Source organism: Ambystoma mexicanum, chromosome 6p (genome assembly GCF_040938575.1).
Source record: "Ambystoma mexicanum isolate Mex_15411 chromosome 6p, UKY_AmexF1_1, whole genome shotgun sequence".
In the NCBI taxonomy this organism is placed as follows: domain Eukaryota; kingdom Metazoa; phylum Chordata; class Amphibia; order Caudata; family Ambystomatidae; genus Ambystoma; species Ambystoma mexicanum.
The window spans coordinates 400,705,125-400,727,247 of NC_090935.1; the positions used below are offsets into that span (position 1 = coordinate 400,705,125).

The window sequence follows — 22,123 nt, forward strand, 5'->3', positions numbered from 1 at the left end:
CCAGGGCGCTGGTGGAGGAGGAGCCTGTTGTGCTGGTAGCATCGGAGGGAGCATATCCCCGAGGATAACCCCCATACGAGGGGACTTCATGAGCCCGAGGAACCTCTCAAAGAACCAGTCTTCACAGGCTGGAGTAGTGGTAGGGGGATACAGATGGGGCAGCAGGAGGCTGCTTAAAGGAGAGTTCCGGGACTTTTTTTTATTGTCCCTACGGTTCGGCCATGTGTTTTTAAGCATAACTCGGTAGATCGTAGAAAACTTTCCTATGGACCTTACCCGACTTTTCGTCCATTAACGCACTCGAAATCAGCCGCCATTTTATGATAATCCTATCACTTGCCGCATCGCCCTGGCTCACCTGCTTTTGCGGCACTAAATCAAATCCCCCGCCCCTGAGCCTGACATCAGCAGACGCGTACCGCCCATTTCCCAACGCCAAAGCACGTTTCGTGTCAACAATCGCTGCGCCTCAGCTAATGAAGTGTCGCCATGGAAATGGCAGGACGCCTCTTTCCTCAATAAGTATAAACACACCGTTTCACAACACACAGCAGCAGATTTTCGAATCCATTCCTCTCTCTGTGTTACTTTGAGTATTCTGTGACTCGTTTCTGTGCTCTGGTCAGCTACCTTCGCCGCTTCTAGGCCTTGTGAACACCTGTACCATCTCTGTAAATTATTTTACTTTCTTTACCACACAATGGCTACAATAATGCCGTATATGTACGAGCCCGAGTACACCGAGGAAGAACTACTGGAAAGGCAAGCACGCGAAAACGATGGGGATTCGGACGGCAGTTGGGAGGACCAGTCAACGGATGAAGAGCCTGGACCATGTCGCATGGACGGCGTCTCCACCTGGTGCACGTGCAATCGGTGCGAGCTAATGCCAACTGAGGAGGAGAACTGCTGCTGCCGTGAAAATTCCGGGTGCTTGGCCTACATTTCGGAAGGCGAGCCAAATCCGCAATGCATCACCGAGCTGCCAGAGTTCAGGGAAGCCTGCCTCTCACGGACCGTGTTGAGGATGATGATGGTGCTTATGCACAAACTTTGCGGCACTGTTCGTCCGCGTAATCCGAGTAACGAGTAAGTATACTCTGGTTGTGATGTCAGTGATGCCACTACTATTTCATGGTCGTCTCCCACATATAAAACTACATCTACATATCATTCGAATGCATGTAAATTGGTTCCATGTTGTGCATTTTCTAGATAGAATTTTTTTCAAAGCAGAATGACATTTTTTACCTGAATCGACAGTGATAAGAAAGTTGTCATTTTAATACAGTTTGCATCTTTCATTTTCACAGATGGTACAGGCTGGTGGCCTATCGTTGCTTCACTTGGTGGCTTCACGGGAGGCTCGGACACCGCGTTCGGAGAGTAATACCTGCCTGTGCGGTACTTGCCATTAGACAACATTTCCCCAGCGACAGTGGACAATACCGCGGATTTTCCCGGGATGTGCTGCAACCGCAACTTTACAATGTGTAATGTTTATTATTTATGTTCAATTGAAATTAAGATCTAAAATAAAACACAACATATATTTTAACAATGGTTGTTTTGATTTTTTAAATGAATCTAATGTGTCTCCATTGAATAGTCTTCCTGTGCCTTGTCTTGTCACACCACATGTCTCCGGCCAGCATCCTCCCTCACGCTGGCCGCCCACCTTCAATCCACATAACCGTTAAACCCATATGCAGCAGACATACATATGTTATTTTGCGGGTTGGCATCAAGCCTAGGCATCCAGGGTCTCCAGGGTGAACTGCACCCATATATTCTCCTGGGACGGTGAGATATTTATAAACTCACCCCCCTGCCTTCCATGTACTATCAAAGGCAGTTCGCACCGGGGTACTTGTGCTGGCAAGTGGAGCTGTCAGGGAGCGATAAAGGCCAAGAGGTGCCAAAGACCATGTACACTTCAAAGTGGTCTATAGCGCATGGGTTGTTGTTCCCATGTCTAACTCCAGACCCCGTGTCTCCTGCCAAGCATCCCCCTCACGCTGGACGGCCCCCTGCAATCCACATAAGTGTGTCTCCATTCACGAGTCTTCCTGTGTCTTGTCTGCACGACCACCGCCCCAATCCACCCCCCGCCCTATCAAAGGCAGTTCGCACCGGGGTACTTGTGCTGGCAAGTGGAGCTGTCAGGGAGCGATAAAGGCCAAGAGGTGCCAAAGACCATGTACACTTCAAAGTGGTCTATAGCGCATGGGTTGTTCCCATGTCTACCTCCAGACCCCGTGTCTCCTGCCAAGCATCCCCCCTCACGCTGGACGTGATTCTTACACGTCATTCATTCACAAACACACCCCTGTTTCGAATTCTTTATAACCCACTTCATATTTATAATGAGAACTTCTTTGCACTTTGCTAGTCAACCCGTGAAGGTGCTGGTTATCTGCTCTTCGTCTCTGTGAACTTCCGTGACCACTTCGAGGAAACTCGTCAGTTTGCAACCTGTGAACTGCTCCCTGTTCTTCGACAAGAAACTACTCTGATCCCTGCATCTAACTGTTTGCTCGTCAAGGTAAGGCCATGTACCATACTCATTTTGCGTCCAATTTCTTTTCGTTCAAGACAGTACATGCAAGGAACTAGTCATATGTTCTGAGTTTAGTCAAATTATTTTTCTATTTTTTTAAAGTTATTCAAATACTTATCCGCATGTGAATAACGTGTATAGTTCCAAGAACCAAAACATACCTTGCATTGAACCTTTTATGTGTCATTTAATTTTTTAACACATTGGTATTCATAGAGAATTGTTGATCTTTACTTTTCAGAACTTTCCACAATGCCTGCCTGTTCCATTGGCGGTTGCCCTTCGAAGACCCATAATAAATCTGAAGGTACTATAATGCATGTTTTCCCTAAGACAATAGATCAGATAAGAGAATGGGTCCGATATTGCGGATATCCACCCTCTGAGCTTGAAAGTAGAGTCCTAGAAGTCTTTGCGGACAAGAGGGGTGATCGATAGCGCATCTGCAGCAGGCACTTTACCTCCGACATGTACTCCACATCATTGCTAATAAAGAAGAACACACCGCGAGCGAGGCGAAAATTGCTCTCCACCGCTATTCCCACTCTATTCGTCCACATCCCTCCACTGGTGAGTCAAGTTTACGTATTTATCTCTCGGCCTTGCGGTAGTGTGTAGCATTAGCTAACAATAATTTCCCCATTTATGTATCCACTCAATATGAAGGCGGAAGATTCTCCATCCGTGTCGTTATTGCAGTCATCAGCCACTTCAAGCGCCTATCGGGTAATCTTACTTAGCTATTCTGCCATTGACTTGTTTTAGGCATGTAAATCAACAGTTTTAATTTATCGTGTAATTATTTTACCTAATGGTACACCCTTGTACTCGTCCTCTAGTCTTTGTTTTGAGTTATAATTATTGTTATCCAAAATAATTCAAGTACTGTCTTTCAGGGAGATGCTGAGGAGTCCAACGTATTGACGACTACCGTTGTCACTCAGATGCTCGAGGTACGTTTCAGGACAGTTCCATCGATGGAGATCATCAGATCTTGCATTCTTGTAGCGTGATTGTTACACACAATGTTTCTTTCGTTTTTAGCCATTGATATGTCCTTCTGTCGTCGCCCTCGTATGTGTCTTCTTTTTTCAATATTGTGTTCATTACTAATGAAAGTCCTATGTTTCAGGGAGTCGATGGAGCATTAGTCCAAGAAGAAGGGGGAGCGTGCAGTTACGGGTCGGCGCAACAGCTTGCAGAAGTGTGCACCGCAGTTACATCGTCCCTTGATGTTCTTATGCATTTCGAGGTATGGATACTGACAGCTCGATCAAGCGAGATCATATGACGTGATTACATCCGCTATACTTCCTTCTTTATTAACGCAAGTACTATGTTTCAGGGAGATGACGGAGCTTCTTCTACAAGAACATCACCCCTAGTAGTTGATGCAGATTTCTGGGTGGTGACACTTCCAACGATCGAGCAAATCGAATCATATTTAGATATCCATTATTTATTTTAGACAACTGATCATTTGTGCAGGTCTATTTAGATGAGCCGTTGACGCCTGCACAAACTTTATGTTCTTTTTAGCAAAATAGAAAACCATACTAATGCAATTAGTGTGTTTCAGGGAGTCACTGAAGCATCATCTTCAATAATATCATCAATGGAAGTCTATGAGGAGCCCAAGGTATGGATCTTGACAGTTCCATCTAACTAGATCAACAATGCGTGAATAATTGTCGTTTGAATGTTCTACACAAAGCGTTCATTCGTGTTTTGCTATTGAGATGTACGTGGGTATTGGTCCCCAAGTACTTTGTGTTTTCGATATTATTATACATACTAATGAAAGTTCTATGTTTCAGGGAGTCGATGGAGCGTCAGTGCGTGATGGATGTGCTTATCAGGAAAACAGTCGTTGCAGCGCAAGAGGAAGTGGAGACATATACACACGAGTCGGAGCAACAGCGTCCTGATGTTGAAGTTCGAGGCAAGAAAGTTTCAAAGAAAAGAAAGCAAAAGAAGGTCAGTGTCCTGGTCACTATATTATGTTGTTTTTCACTGTTAATAGTTCAATACTGTAAGTTGTGTTTAAACTGAACACCCCTTTTCCAATCTGTCCTCTAGTTGCGAGTGGGTGTACGAACTAGATCTACACAGACAGTGAAGCGAACGAGAGATGTTGCTTGTCAAACCTTTTGGCAGGGACTTGAGACTGGAGAAGCATCGTGCCAATGGGAAGAATATGAAGTGATTGACAACGGAGCTATACCACCACCAGCCATTGATAGTGAATGTCCTCCTGGTAGTTCGGATGCAGTCGGAGATCAATTCACAGAATCCACACCCGCAAAAACTAAGACCGCGAGAAAGTTGAACAAATTGTTTTATTCACCCATCGCCGGAGAAGGAACAGATGTTGCAATGGAAGAGAATGAAGTAGGCGACAATGAAACACCATCAATATCACTGAACATAGCGGAAGACGATATCAGAGATTCTACCTTTCATGTGAGTGACATGTCCTCAACGTTACAGGCCGAACCAGCTGGGATGCAGAGTGACAGTATAAGGAAAGAGGCCAAATTCATTGTATTCGATAGTTGTTTGATTGATATTATTATTCGGATTAAATGTGGGCATTTGGTTGGTGGGGAAGTATGTGGGGAGCCATTGATTAATGTGACTCGTGCAATTCGAGGCACTAACCTTAAAATACATGCCACCTGTACAAAATATCATCCTTTCACATGGTCTGCACACCCTATGCTGGGACAACTGCCAGCAGGCAATCTACTTTGTGCAGCGGCTGCACTTTTTAGTGGTTCAAGTTTTAAAAAATTAGAGTCTTTCAGTTTGTGGGAATCCATTTCATTGCGAAAACTCAGTTCTACAAATACCAAACCGATTATCTATTTCCAGCCATTAGCGAAGCTTGGAGAATGGAAAAAATGTCTATTGATAGTACATTCGCGGGCAAACGGTTCAGGCTAGCCGGTGATGGACAGTGCGACAGCCCAGGATTTTCAGCCAAGTACTGCACCTACCACTTTCAGGACATGGAAAGTAAGAAAATTGTGAGTTCGGTGGTCGTGCAGGTGTCACAAAGTACATCCTCAGTGGCCATGGAGAAAGTTGGCTTTGTAGCATCATTGCAAGAACTACAATCGCGGGGAATGGTGATCGACCTGATAGCCACGGACAGACACGTTTCAATTGCCAAGACAATGAGAGAACAGTACAAAAATATAAATCACCAATTTGACGTTTGGCATCTTGCAAAATCAATCAATAAAAAATTGTCGGCTGCAGGTAAAAAAAAAAGAATTGCAAGGTATTTCACAGTGGTCCAAGTCAATCAGCAACCATCTTTGGTGGAGCTCAAAAACATGTGGAGGGTCGTTGGAAATTCTACTGGAAAAATGGCGGTCAGTAATGCCACACTGTACAAATGTTCACCGATGGAACACGAACCAACATTTCCACAATTGTGAACATGACCATTTGTCCACAGAGGAGGCACGGAAGAAGAAGTGGTTGATTCCTTCATCACCCACTCACAAAGCCATTGAAAAGATTGTATTTGATAAAACTATAACAAAAGCTTTGAGGGGACTCACGGAATTCTGCCACACAGGAGATTTGGAGGTGTTCCACAATATGTGCCTCAAGTACAGGCCAAAACGATTGCATTTTGGCATGGAGGGCATGATGAATCGGACTCTTTTAGCGGTCTTGGCACATAACCATAATGTTGGCCGTCAACAAAGTAGGACGACCGGAACTTTAGGGACGCTTCGCTACAATAAGGCCTTCACTAAAAGAAGTAAACAATGGGTGATCAAACCAGTGTTTGAGGATATGCAATATGAGTTTATTGAGAAACTTATTGTTGACGTCCTAGATAGGCACATAAATGGAGTTGTGAACGAACCTGTGCAGGGGACAACTGCATTGCCACCCAACATTGCATCTGTTCCATGTCCACCTAAAGAAGAACTCATTGAGAAATACACATCACGGTTTAAATGATTGTAATTTCATTGTCTGTTCTCTCAAGTCTCCTCATGTCGCAGGCCCATTGAATATGTGTATCTATCCAACCTTGTTCATTTGCGCATTAAATTAAACCAAACAGTAATATAAATCATTTTTCAAAAAATATAGAATGTCTCCGTATTTATGGTTCTGTGTGGCTGCAAAGCACGCAGACAAAATGCAAAGATGGAGTGTAAATTTCAAGTCCTGTGAGAATGCCTTACACTCAATGTAGCTAACTAGGAATGTGTGCTCGTTCAAAGTGAAGGTCAGCTGCTTTGATTTTTTCTCGGGTGCCAGAATGGCACACGACTCAGTATAAGGTTCTATTGTATTTTGACCTTGACAGGCCGGGACCACGTAAGAAACGATAATTAATATAATTTCAGAAACGAAAGCCATTTCATGTTCGTTCATTAGAAGAAATAACGTCGGCATAGAAGGAGTGGTATTTCGGGGCTGCCCTACGCACAGACGCAATGGAAAATGCAAATATAATGTAAGTAACTCTTTAGATGAGTTTATACCGCAATTTAATTACTATACAGTTGCTTTAAAGACGGGTTAAGTTGTACTTGTTCGTTCTATGTGGCATGTTGTTTTGTACCGCGCACTATCTTGGGGAGAACCGTCTACTTTTACGGAAGCACCTCAAAACCTTTGCTTCTGCTTTCTCTCTCCCTCTCCCCTGCAACAACTGGTCCACTGTCTGCGATCTCGGTCCTGGGCCCTTCCACTCTCCACCTGCACTCCCTGTCAACCCCTGCACTGAGGGACTGTCTCAGTATCCTACAGCCCCCCCTTGATGTTTAAAACCCAGTTGCACTGTCCTAGCTATGAAATAATTTACCGACCGAATATATAAAATGAATAATTTTAATAAAGATCTGATGGTGAGACTAATTTCATTGTTTATGTTTTTCAAACAGGTACATCATGCATTACTGCATGTGTCACGAGTACCAGACACCGGCGGACGGCTTCTTTAACCGCCAGTTGCTTCTCCGCGTGAACGTTACCACCCTGACCATTTTATGGGACGATCGCCAAGTACAAGTATGCCCTTACGCGGTACTAACGGCTAGATGCAACATACAGACCGTTGTGGTGGCCTAGTGCCTCGTTGTTGGAACAGCCATGCGATTATCAGTGCGACCGAAGAGCTTATTTTATCGTAAACCAACACCCTGTTTACTGCACACGAACATCGCTTGCCTCAAGACGAACTATTTTGGATCGAGAGCAAATAAAAATGAAAATCGCTGAATATTCTATAAACATTTGATGTCCAATAAATGTACTTTGCCAAATGTACAATCTTGCAGTTTGCTTTTAAACCACAGTTTGATATTCCGAATTGTGGCGCTGTATTGTGAGATGATCCAAGACCCTGTGTACAGCAAAGGAACATCGCGTGCCTCAAAACGAACTATTTTGGATCAAGAGCAAATAAAAAAGAAAATCGCTGAATATTCTCTAAACATTTGATGTCAAATAAATGTACTTTACCAAATTTACAATCTTGCGGTTTGATTTAAAAGTACAGTTTCATATTGCGAATTGTGGCGCGCTGTGTTGTGTGAGCTGATCTGTGTTGATTTCCGGGTTCTGTGTGGAGTCGCGTAGAAGACGCCTGGGCGCGTTTGCCTACGCAGCACAGTCACGTCACGGATAGAGGCGGGGAATATGAATGTTTTGATAAAGTCTGTTTCAGGGGCGGGGGATTTGATTTAGTGCCGCAAAAGCAGGTGAGCCTGGGCGATGCGGCAAGTGATAGGATCATAAAATGGCGGCTGATTTCGAGTGCGTTAATGGACGAAAAGTCGGGTAAGGTCCATAGGAAAGTTTTCTACGATCTACCGAGTTATGCTTAAAAACACATGGCCGAACCGTAGGGACAATAAAAAAAAAGTCCCGGAACTCTCCTTTAAGCCTGCATACCCTGCCCGTACGGACACAGTGGGAACCTGCCCAGCGCAAATGGAGGCTAGGCTGTAAGCCACGTACCTGGTTAAGGTCAGTCCCACCTTGACCCGTTCTTTGCCGAACTCCTGGATTGGCGTCAGACAGGTGCTGATGTCTGGCGCAGCGGCCATTTTGTCGAGCTGCCTGTGTCGTGCCTGCATCGTGTTGCTCGGCTCGCTGGCCCCAGTCTCCTCCAAGACTAGAGTGTTGATCGTGATGCCTACCCTGCTCCTCTGGCATAGACCCGTGGGCCGGTAGAGCTACGTTTAGGCACCCCCTTGGCCATATTGCCGGTACTAGGGCGTGGTGCATCGGACATAATGTCAGTAAAAGGGTGGAGACCCGGTCAAAGAAGCTTCTGGTCCCTTAACACTGTCACCAGGAGGATCGGAGGATCCCTCTGCCAGTAGGCTGGTAGCTGGAGCAGCTTCGGTACACGTGCTGGTACAAGGACGAGAGGTCTCTCCCGCACGGGCCAGTCGTTAGGAAGGAGTCTCCCTTACGACGTGCGATGGTAAATAGAGGCCCTACCTTGGGTCTGGCTCGATGTTTGACAAAGTTCTTGAGGTCCTCTGGAGGCGACTTCAGGAAGAGTTCCCTCCACCTCGCTAGTCTGTTCTTCACGCTGTACAAGCTTGCCAACCGTGGTCTGGGCCAAGGCAACAAAGGCAGAGGGTGTGGGGGTCTGAAGTTGGGCAGAGCCGTTGCAGGATGACACCTGCTGAACCCTGTGGAAGTCGACATGTGCCAGGGAGGAGCGTGACACCCGAGGACCGAGTAACTGAATGATAAAAAAAAAAAAGACAAAAATACAAAAAGTATTCGCGCGTGGAATTACATGGCCGAAGCCAAACCCAGGAGTGCTGGTGATTTCGGCCCGTTCCCGTCGATGCGGAAAAGGGGACAGAGGTGTGGCGGCAGAGTCACGGCAGCACATGCTCCCAGGGCCGCACCCCCGCGTGCCTCTAAATTTAAAGGGGAAGAAAGTTTTTTCTGGTGAAAAAGGTTCCGTCTCCCGTCCCTTGGAAGGGACGCCCATGCAGTATGGAGGCAAGGGGAAGGGACATAAGAGTACATGAAGCGTTACCCAGGTCACACTCGAATCGGAAAACCATATTGGGAGGACATGAAGCACCGATGCATGCATACGAGGATCTATGCTAGCGAAGTTCCCGGTTAATACTCGGATAGTAAAAAATGGTTCGAATTTTTTTTAAAAAAAAAATATTCATAAACAGAAAATACCACGCTGCCATCGTACGTCTATAAAAATTAAAGCTATAAACGAGTGCCACTGATGCGAGGCATGACAATTTTAACACTATGCAAAAACCGCAATCTAGACAATTTTGAATGTAGAGTACAAAAACTAACCATTTAAAAGAATCAATACTCAAATATTCGTGAAGAGGAAATCATTCGATATTCATAGTTATCTATAGCCCATGATGGTTCACAAGGGAGTAATCACGAGATCACAAAGATTGTTAAGCATAGAAACTAAATTATCTAGTTGCCAAATATCTTCCAGTCATTCACATGCAACATGGTGTAATCACAAGTACATTATGGAAGGGGGGGATGAGAGGGATGGGGGAGTCAAATGAATGAATCTATGTAAGACAATAAGAAAAGTAGTCTACTGTAAGGGCGACACGGTGCCATGGAAACCATGCTCAACCAAACACATACAACTTCCACACCCTTCCCTCTGCTGCAAAGAAATCTGCCGCAGAGAAAGTCCAGATTTGCCTCACACGGAAGGGACGATCAAAACCAATGTTTGTCCATTTGTTATTTCGTCCCCCCCAACAAATGGTGTCCTTGGTTATACATTTACTAGATTAACAGTATCTGTTTGCAAGGATGGTAAAAAGGATTAGATTAGTCAAACTTGCAACCCAGTCACATCACCCAGAACAATGCATATGTTGCCAACAAGCCAGCAGCCTGCATGATATTTCAGCACCCATTCGGAGACTAAATCTGCTGCCAATGGCCCAGTGCCATTACCAGCCGGTGAAGACAGTCCCTCCCCCTCTCGAACAGGGGCTTATTGTTATTAGTCCCCGAGGTTTTAAATCTGTAAACCTGTGGTGCTAATAGCAATGCATTAAGTTTGAATGAACGAGACGCCTCGCAGCACCCTGTTCATTCAAACAAAATAAGATGGCCGCCATGGACCTGGAAGGCAGCGCTCCATACAGGGCCCCTAATCCACTTCCAAGGCAGCCAGCAGGGACACAGCCGCACAAATCGGGTAACTGGGGCTAGAGGGTGGGAAGCAACTGGACACCCAAGGCGAGAGTTGGTTGCAGATGGCGATGCAGGGGAAGCAGCCATCTAGCAAAGACCATGGAATATATATATCAAACCACCATTTATAAAATGGAGATTTGGTTGCAGGATTGCTATAGATATCAATGCTAGCCATTACTAAAAGAACCTTCTGTTTGCAGCTATGTCATAGTCTAGCAAAAATCAAATCGGATCAGTCTTGAAATATTTTAATACATTTGACCAGCCTTTCTTTACAGTTACTCCTGGATGCGTGACATTAAATCTATTTCACTATTAAAGTACAAGTTCTTACCTTCCATTCATAATCTAACTGTTTCATTGCTCTACAGACTTCAGACATGATGTCATTTGGTCGACTTTGACTCCGGATGCCTAAATGCCATTTGGCCCTTCTTACACCCAGCTGGTGTTTTGATTTTTGAGGGTTCAATTCATCCAAGGTATGACGTTGCCGTGGCATTTCAGCTACCAGGAATGGGACCCTTTCAGGATGCGGCCGAGAAACATTGGGCTCATCCATATAGGCCTCTGGGGAGCTAGTAGCCAAATAGAAGTCTTTGGCCTCATTCATTATTCTTCGGTTATCTATAATTAGGTGATATGCAACTGCCAAAGGGTCCTGATGATTCCGACTGTAGAGACAGCTTAGCACTTCATCTTCGGGGCATTCAAATTTTTCACACACCTCCTTCAATGCTTCATCATCAATCATGTTTGTACTATATGAAGGATCCTCAGGAAACAAGTACTTTGGAAGATCCTGCTTAAACCATTCATGTTCCCTACAGGGAAAGAATAAAGATACATATCAGTCTATTCCAGGTAAAAAACACAACCATACTTACAGCACTTTATAGAAATAACCAAACCAAATCTGTAAACATCGTAGTTGCTGCCGAGATCTCCATGTGTTGTCTGAAGGAATTACAAATGAACTTCAGGTAGAATATATTGGAACCAAAGGTTCTGTAAAGTGTAGTAATCTGTTGCAAACACTCCCAACATTATTTGTTGTAAATCACTACGCTTTGAATCATGTACTCAAAACAGTAAATCTGCTGTAAATCGAAGTTTGATGTTTGATCTTAATTTATACTTATTTGAACAAAGTATAATGCATCAGATACAAATGGCTGAGAGTGAAGGCTTACCTAGTAGGTCATGGCCTGGAAACAGTTAAAGAATTGAGAAGAAAGTACCAAAAACTGTGCAGAACACCATCAAGGGCCACCTTCAATAAATGATTGGATCAGGCCTGCCTTCTTAAAATGGTGGAGCCTCTGCTTCTAATCAGGCTATTTTTTCCCTTTTCTCAGTCCTATCTTAACATTACAGCAGCATTAGCTGTTCTCACTAAAGAATCACAAACATTGAGCCCACAGCTCTTGCCCATCTGGTGAGGCAGAATGTATAACTGCTGCAACCACAGAATCTGGTGAGGTTCAGACCATGCAAGAACACCCTGCATCTCTTGCCTTCTATTTCTCTAGTCCATGGGTCTGCAACCTTTGGCTCTCCTGATGTTTTGGACCACAAATCCCATCAGCATAGTCAATGGTGCAGGATCCTGGGAGTCGTAATCCAAAGCATCTGGAGAGCCACAGGTTGCAGACCCGTGCTCTAGTCTGGTTGGGAGAGGGGCATGAAAAGAACTGGTTCCCCAGCCCCGACAACATCTTTTAGAACTAGAGGGGTTGCAAAAGTGTATTTCTATTCATTCCATAATGCCAACAAATAACATTTAGTTTGATCTAGTTGGAAACCAAAGGCTTCCATTACCCTCTTCATCAAGGCAATGCAGGCAGATCTTCAAATGGGTATTCCCCTTTGTGGCTCATCGACATCTTTTGTGGTTCTAAACGCTTAAAGGATCATCCTGCTGGGTAGGGTTCTAGAAATGTCCTCCGTTCTTGCCATTCCCATCATGCACCTGTGGGACATTAGTAAGCATTCCAACAATTGGGTGGTTGATAAACCAGTACAAAACAGTTTCGCAACCATATAAATGTGCCAACCGATCCTGTTCCTGAAGTCTGCTTGCCGCCAGCAGCCTCATCAATTACCAGGTGAAATCTGACATGTCTGGCATGAGTCCAACATTGGACCTAAATTTGCCATTTGCAAAATTAAAGAATTACCATCATCCAGAGAAGTCTTCTTGTGAGTGCAAGTCTTCCTTGGCACCAGTAACTAAACCTTGTCCACTTGCTGACATAATAGGACCTAGTGGAACACTGCCAAACAGCATTTATTACAGAGATGTTCTCTTGACCCAAAGACCCACATGCTGAAGTCCTCAAGTTCCAGGATGGGAAGGAGAAACGGTGGGGGGAGTGGCATGGGGTGAATGGGTGAAGCACAAGAAATAATTCAAAGTTAGCCTGCTGTGAATAAAATGTTCCATTGATATATTGATAAAAAATATAATAAAACCTTTGTTGCAAGGGCATAATCCAAAGGAGGGGACCATTGAGAATGACATACTATGTGCACCACTATGATCAGGAGCGGTTAGAAAGGCTTACAGTAATCAGCCAGATAATTGGAGCAAAGCAGCTCCCAGAGAGCACAATGTGACCTACCCTCTAAAAGGGCAACCCTAGACACTTTTTGCTCCACTGAATGGCAAATAGGGGCACTCACAAACCACTTTTCAAAGGATATGAAGTACTACTTCCCTTGACAGCTGCCATTGGTGGGGCATTTCAAAGCTCCAACTGATTCCTTACACCCTCGTGCTGGGAGACCTGCCAGGGGAAATTTCTGGTGAGCCACAAATCCTAGGACTCAACTTCAAGGCGACAAGTGCCTGCAGACCTGGTGATCCTTCAAACCCCTTCAGCTTAAGATAAACCATGTCATCAGTATGCTCCTTGAAGACCAAAGCAGCCGCACTGGCTGGTAAGCTGGAAGACATTTAATGCTAAAAAGGTTCTTAGCTCCAGCACAATGATAGGAGCACCCGGATTGTGTCCAAAACGTTGCACACACTTGATTGTTGGTCAAAGTAAGAGGGAGGTGCGAGAATTCTTAAACTGGTCAACGGGAACCCTACGCCATAGAATATGGGTGTCCATCAACCAATACAAATCCTGCTGGACCCTTGAGAGCAGAAATAGCAGTGCATGGCGTCGCAACTCCTTATCCTGTGGAATGAAAGTTCATGTTGAGTCGCTTGAAAATGCAGTCTGCATAGAGGAACCACTATGACCCCTTTACAGCAAACAGATGATTTTTCATTACAAGCGAAGGCCTTGGTTTTTCAGAGCACAGACTTCCTGTAAATCCTTTGCTGTGTAGGGAAGACTACAGAATACAGGTCCTAAATGGACCACATTGAAGCTTCAGTCATGTCCATTTCGAGGGTTAAAAAAATAAAATAAAAAAAAATGAAAAAATAAACCAATCACCAGCCCATTAGAAGCCTCCAGGAAAGGTACTTCTAGAAGTTGCCTTGTTTGTAGATTCAATGAGATTAGGGGAGGGTTGAGAGGTTGTCGTCTGAGGAGAGAGACAGGATTGTAGATCAGGTAAAACTTTTTTATGGGACAGGGAGAAATCGCCAGAAATCGCCTTCTACACCCTGCACCTACTCCCCTTTTAACCCCCGCCCCATCACCATAAAATAATCCCTTTATTCCACACCCTCCATAAAAATGATGCAAAAATGCAATAAACTGGCCCGAACGCACTGGAATAAACACTGCTTTGTCATTTTGCATGTTGGCTTTCTGAGAAGTCCCATTAGTCTCTGGATTGAGGTCGTAGACTTGAATGCTTCAAGAGCAAAAAAGAAACCCCTTCCGGGTACACTGCTGCCTTGCAGAATCAGTGGTAAGGGTGTGGGGGCAGGGGGGGTGATTCATGTCTTACTTTTACATCTTTGCCCCCTTCCCTGCACTGTAGTGTGGGTTGTAGTGAGTTGGTAATTGTCCATCCTCCCAGAAAGGTCTTGAAGACAGATCAGTCTGATGAAGAACAGTTGGCAGTGTAAATCTGCTATAGACTTATGGTATCCAGTTCTATTTTCGAATGTAATCATTTCGAAAGTCAAAATGTCGAAAATATTATTTCAAAAATATTAATTTCGAATAAACAATAAATTGAATTTATTCCAAATAATTATACATACAAGGTAAGTGTGGTAGAAATAATACATACAAGGTAAGTGTTGTAGTATTAGTATACATTTTATTAAACAGTAAAATTGGTATATTTTAATTATATTAAAAAGTAACAGTGATCCATTAAATATTTTAGTAAATTGTAACTTTGGTTAAATAAATATTGTATTAAATAACATTTGTAGCTATAATAAATATAATAACAGTATTCTTGAGTTGTAAATTGGATTAATCTCTATTTTCACCACTAGATGGTGCCATTGTATAACAAATTAACCCTTAGTAATAGTCCTTTTGTATGTTTTTCGTCATTCATAATGTATAATATACCCATTTATCGTGGAGGGTGAGACGGTTCCGTGGGGGGTGGGGGGGGGGCGGATCCCCTCCCATAACAATGTCACTGTTTTGAACATTTTCCATTGCTATTTTAGCATTGCGTTTTCAACATTTTTTTCGACTTTTTTCCTCGAATAAATGACTTTGCCCATTGTATGTATGTAACTTCGACATTCACATTCGATATTTTTGGTTTTTGGTTATATTTTTTTCGATATGATCACTATAAACCGACTGTTAAACTGTGCATAGATGTGAAAGCAGCAGTGTTGCTCCTGTTGGTGTATAGCATATGTTGTAAACAGATTAGGATTGCTTGCTGTCATGAGATACAAAGTGCCATATTTCCATATTAGGGCCTTGTATGGCTGCATTAAAAGCTAAAACCAATAGCTTATTCAAAGTATGTGCTAAATGCTGAAAGTAATGTGGTAGCGCCTCCATTACGCATTAGTGAGCTACAAGGAATATGCAGGCTTGAAGGTTACATTATGCCTTGTGCATAGACAGGTAGGGCGGAGGCCCTAGTTTAGTAGCTAATAGAGACTTGTATTGGAGGGTTTGGGGCATTATAGCACCTATATAGCGCTTCGATAGCCAAACGTTGAAGCGCTATGGACACTAAGCTATGAGTGCAGGCCTGGTAGAGCTTGCTCACATGGGGTTAATTGATTTCAGCTTCTCTTAGAATATTCTGTCTTTGCAACTGTAGCTCTGCATGGCTTCGTGAACAAATCCTATTTCTCTGGGAAGGCCTGGTACAGCCTTGCACACACATACTGATGAGACATTCCTGTGCTTTCGCAGATGGGCTCCAAGTAGGGAGGGGACAGAGAAGGAAGCACGTTGGAAATTTACTGAGCTAGGTTTTTCCATGGGCAAACCTATTTTTTGCATGACAAAGGTTCTGGAACTGTGCGTCATGTTGAGTGACAGCACAAGGTTACAAAAATGCATGCCCACATGACCCAGGGTGGAGATATCGATCTGCAGACTTGGTTCACGCAAGAGCGAGTGCCCGGAACCTGATGCTCTGTACGGCAGCTTGCAGCACCGTTATCTGAGCAGGGCTGGCAGCAGTTGGCTTAAGATGACCAGGGTCTCCTAGCGCTGATGACACCATCTCAAAAAGGTGCAAGACTGTTTCTCTACGTTTTGTGATTTCTCTAATGAGTTTTGTACTCTTCTCCAACTTGAATACCACATTGATGCTAAATTTACTGTTCTGTTTTATGCTTTTTGTCTAATAAATGGTACATTTATACCGACTGTCATTTCACTAGCACGAGTTCATTGCTTGGCACGAGCGGACCTATAATTTAGGCTCTCAAGGTCTGGTCCCTGGGAAGAAACACCCCTTTTCAAGACACTTGCCCAACTAAAGAACCTCACATTGCTTATGTCAACACTACAGCAGTTCTCTAAAAAGCATTGAAAAGTACATTGCAGCTCTGCATAGGTCAAGCAACTGTAGTTCCCATAAACAATTTGCTGACACAATGTCCATCAACTCCATTGTTTAGTGTGGATTTGCCGGTTTGTATCAATAATTGGATACGTGATTCCTGAGTTTGGAATGGGACTGTGGCTTTGTAAAAGTGAAAAAACCACACAATTTCCTTTAGTCTAGATAGAGCATCTTTGACTACTAACATTAACAATAACGCTTTAAAGAAAATTGCCAATTTGATTGTAAATTTATGTAAGGTTGTACAATTGTTCCAGTGTTGTAGTACCGACCTGTTTTTTTTATATGTGTAAATAAAAATAAAACTCAATTGCTATGGCGTGTAACCCACTTAAAATTTTTCGTCTAGTAAAACGCATAAATAAAGCTATTGAGATTTAATTTACAAGTGGGACCAAGAACAGCTAGCAGATCTCTTCCCAGGTGGTTTTCAGAACCACTACCGGGTTTCACAAAAGTCTTAAGCAAAACCACCTGGTAACGAGGCTCAGCAGTAAGAGATAAGGTGTAAAAGCTTTGAGCAATACACTGTACACACATGGAAGTACAAAAATAGCAAGCGTAGCAACACATGCCTTAACATTAAATATGAAAAGATTAAAATTTGTACACAATGTCAGCTGCTGCCATAAAAGCAACAATACTTCAGAAATTAGTTTCAATAGCAAAACTGTCAAACAATAAAAGTTGGCAAGGGGGTGGGGAAATATGGGATACATTACTCACTGTAATCTTATTTCTGATGCTTATATCTGCTTAAATTCACATGCTATGCATAGGCCAACATCTAAAGGAAGCTGCAGAGTATTACAGAGTATTATTTTTGAAATTGGCAAAGAGACATCGACAGGGTGTGCCAGTAATACTATCCCTAGTGTGGCGTCCACTGTACCCATGGTCCTTCACGCATCTAGATACCTATGATTGTTTTGTTTCTGACATGAGGTAGCATGAAGTGTAACGTGAGTACAGGTGTATCAAAGCAGCTATGCAACAGATGAAGCTCAAACATCTATGCATCTTCTAGTCCAAGGGGAGGAAGGGTGGGCGCATGTGAATCTAAACAGATACAAGCAAGAGAAATACGATTAGGGCGAGTAATGTATCCCTTCTGAGGCTTGTGGAATCTGCCTAGATCACATGCTATGCATAGATTAGCGAGCAGCGTTAGGCGAATGTGGTGGATTGCAGCAGCAAATAGATGTTTTAGAACAGCTTGTCCCACCTGTGTATCTGCTTTGGAATGAGTGTCCATGCAGTAATGTGGAGTGAAGGTATGTACTGAGCTCCATGTAGCTGCTTTGCAAATGGTTTCTAGCAGGACATTTGCGATAAAGGCCAAAGTAGCTCCTGTACCCTTTGTCGAGTGAGCTCTTGGTGTAAAATGCAGTGTTTTGCTTGATAATGAGTAACAGCTGTATACATCTGACTATCCATCTGCAGATGGCATTCTTGGAAATGCGATCCCCCTTCTCTGCCTGTTCCTACGGAGAAAAACAGTTGGTCTGTTTTCCTAAGAGGTTTGTTCTAGTTTACATAGTAAATGATCACCCTCCTTACATCTAGTGTATGGAGTTTCTCAGCTGAGCTTGTTGGGTTCTGAAAGAAGGACGGTAGCTCAATGGATTGGTTTACATGAAATTTTGAGATGAACTTAAGTGAAAACCTGGGGTGTGCGTAAAACCAATTTGTCTTTGTGGATGACAAATAAAGGGTCCTGCAGTGACAATGCGTGAAGTTCACTTACTCTTCTTATGGGAGTAATAGCCATTAAGAAGGCAGTTTTGTATGTAAGGTGTCTAAGACTTGCCTTGTGCATAGGCTCAAAGGGAGGTCCCATGACCTTTGCAAGAACTACATTGAGCTCCCAGCCTGGCAGTGGGTTAGAAATTGGAGGGTGAAGTCTCTTTACTCCTTCCATGAATGCTTTGATGACAGGGACTTTCCACCATGATACTTTACTGAGATGTGGTGTACGCTGATGGAGCCACCAGGTGTACCTATAGAGTTGAATACTAACCCAGAGTCTAACAAGTGGAGCATATAAAGGAGAATGGGGGTGGAGTACATTCTACAGGGTTTATCGGTTTGGACTGGCACCAAATTGTTACTTCGACAAGTGGAGACGATTTGTAGTGTCTGGTGTTTGGTTTGTGATCCTTCTTGAGGATATCCATACACATCTGTGGCCGGTTTAGATGTCCAAACTCTATGACCTCTGGAGCCATGCTGCCAAGTTCATGGAGTGAGGTTGAGGGTACACTGTTAATCCCCCATTTTGAGTCAATAAGTTGGTCTGGCACAGTAGTTTGATGGATTGGACATCGCCAGTTTGCGCAGATGTGGATACCATGGTTGTCTCGCCCACATAGGAGCAACTAGGATGATTTTTCCTTGTGAATCTTGCTCACAACCTTGTTCATTAGAAGTGTGTGGGGAGGAGGGGGGAACTGCGTAAGCAAATTTACCAGACCAGTTCATCCATAGGGCGTTGGACACAAAGTCTGGGCATTGCTTGTTTTCTCTTGTAGCAAACAAGTCTAGCGTGGGGTAACCCCACTGAGAAAAGATGTGGTCTAAGACCTTTGTGTCTAGTTACCCCACGTGTTCCTCTGGTAGGGGATCTCTGCTGAGCGAGTCTGCTAGTGTTGAGTTCCACTGGAACGTGTTGAGATGGTAACATCTTCCGTCTGAGTGCCAATTTCCAAATATTTTGTACTAGCTTCGACAGATTAGGAGAACGTGTGCCCCCCTGTTTGTTGATGTAAAACATCGCTGTTGGTGAGTATTTGTACCAACTGATTTGTTAGCGGCTCTTCGAATGCCAGGAGAGCTTTGAATACTGCCAGAGGTTCCAGCAGATTGATGTGGTTCTGCGCCGTTGCACGAGTCCACAGCCCATGTGCTGTGTGATGAAGGTGATGAGCCCCCCCAAACCGGATATTGACGCGTCTGTCGTAACTATTGCTTACACCGCCGGATTGTGGAAGGGTTTCCCCTTCAACAGATCAGCGAAGGTATGTACTAGTGTTGGCGAAACAACCACTAGAAACATCCTACTGAACGCTTGCCCCGAGACCACGGTTTCGCTAACCACTCCTGCAGGGAGCACATGCGCAAACGTGCGTGTGGGACCAGGTAAATGAAAAATGCCATCATGCCTAGCAAACGCATAGCTTTGCGTACGCTTATCTGGTGGCCGGCTTGATAAATAGGTATTTGCAGCAACGTGTTTTGGACCCTTTCCTTTGAGGGAGAGACTAAACCCTCTTCTGTTTTTATGACAGCTGCTTGGAACTGTTTGGATGCGCTTGGCACAATGCTTGATTTTTTTCTCTTTTATTGATAAGCCCAAATGGAAGAGAAGGTTGATAGTTCTTGGAGCGTTTTGCCTGCAAATTAAGGGTGACTCCCCTGTAAATCAGCCAGTCGTCCAGGTAAGGACACACTGGGATTGGCTCCCTGCGCAGGTGCGCTGCCACCTCTGCCCGTACCTTTGGAGCATATGCTATTCCGAAGGGCAGCACTTTGAATTGGTAGTGCTGGTTTGCTATCTTGAAACGCCAGAATTTCCTGTGCGCTGGGAACATTGAAATAGCCATCTTTCATAACCTCCAATATTTCCATGTAGTCCCCCCGCTTTAGCAGAGGGGTTACTTCTTGTAGCATGGTCATGCTTACCTTTTGTGGCTTGGCATAGGTGTTTGCAGGGCGTAGGTCTAATACTGGGCGCATTGTTCGATTTTTTTTTTTTGGAACAAGGAATTAGGTTGAATAAGCACACAGGTACCTGGTTCGCCCTGGGATGATTTCTATGGCGTCATTGAGAAAACGTTGCAATCTCATCGAGAGTGCGGCTTTTGACACGGGGGATGGTTCTGGGGTCGCTGAAGAAGCTCCACGCAATAACCGCCTGCCGCGGTTGATGGCACCCACTTGTCCGAGGTGATCCCCCCCTCCGTTGCATTGGCTGAAGTGTGCGATAAGCCCTCCTACTGGAGAGGCATGGGAGAGCACCTGAAGCGGGTGGTCATTGCTTGGGAGGTGTGGCTCCACCTACCTCCCCCGGCCACGAGAGCAACACAGGCCCCTTTGGAAACCCCGTGAGGCCCAACCCTGGTTGTTTCCCAGGATGAGCCCAGATTTTGGCCGTAACCCGATCCCCTCTGAATTTTGTCCACGAAATCCATGAAAATTGCTACCACCTCTTTGGCCTGGTGGCTTATTCGCTAGCTTGCCCAGAGATTTTAAAGTGTTGTGATCCTCCTTAGCAGATTTTAGGGCATCCTCTACGGCTTTCCCAAATAGGATGTTCAGTTCCACCGGCATATTAAGGAGTGTAGCCCGAGTTTCATGCCTGAAACCAGACTGGCGTAGCCATGCATGGCACCTCATAGTATCCTCAGCGATAATACTGCCCGCATTGTCTGCGGCATCTAAATTGTTTTCTATAATGCAGCTGGATGAAGCCATGCCATCTGCAGCTACTATGGCCATATATGACTTGAGGGGTTCAGGAGCTGAAGCTATTAGTGGAGACATCTCATACCACTTAGGGCAGTTGAAACTCGTCAGTGTTAATCGCAATCCTTTTCTGGAGGCGCCTCCGAAGAGGTCAATTGTGTTCCCGCCCTCTTTCTAGTTGTGGTTACCACAAGCAAGTCTGTTTTAGCTGTCCCCTAATGTAAAGAGGATTAGTGGGAGCAGAGTGGAAAAGCTTTTCGATATGTGGATTGACTACCCGCATCTGATTTGGGGTTTCCAGAGAAGTTTGTATTCTTCTCTGGATAAATTGTAAGATCGGAATAAATTGGGTGACAGCTTTGTCTCCCAGTATATTCTCCATCAAGTCTTTATCCAACTGAGTCTCTTGGGTCTGTATCTGAAACTGCTCAGCTGCCTTAATGAGCATATTGTTCTGCACTGGCCGATTCGCTACTGGTGAATCTGCCACCAGGGCATCTAAGTTGACGGGAGAGGGTATGTTATGCACATCTTCACCGTCATCATAGTAGTGATCATTTCCCTCTTGCATCGTGTCATTGTCTTCAGTGTCTGTACTGGGGGGTCATACAAATCAATGAGGATAGGGTCCTGCTGGGGTAAGATGGGCAGGGTATCAGGACATGCCCTTTTAGGTGGAGGCTGAGAGGAAGAGGCAGCAGTAGTGGGAGGGGTGGCCTGTAAGCTTTGGACTGCTGCTGGGTTTTTCCCCAAAGAAGTCTGCCATAAATGACCTCCTCATGACCATCAATGTCCTTGCAGGTCCATTGAGCTGAGCTAAGTATTGATCTTGGATTTTGGGGAGATGCTTCACCCCCGAGGTAGGGCTGATGCCCGAGGTGTAGGCTGGCCCTTTTACTTCAAGTCTGATGC

General features: G+C 44.4%; 1 protein-coding gene across 1 annotated transcript in view; it reads right to left on the reverse strand.

Annotated features, from left to right (window-relative positions):
- Positions 1 to 22,123, reverse strand: part of PRKAA1 (protein kinase AMP-activated catalytic subunit alpha 1) — a 576,963-nt gene that overhangs the window by 97,017 nt on the left and 457,823 nt on the right. The window contains exon 7 of the mRNA XM_069627195.1: positions 11,109 to 11,598. Within this exon, the coding sequence (XP_069483296.1) occupies positions 11,109 to 11,598 (490 nt within the window). The remainder of the gene's footprint in view (positions 1 to 11,108; positions 11,599 to 22,123) is intronic.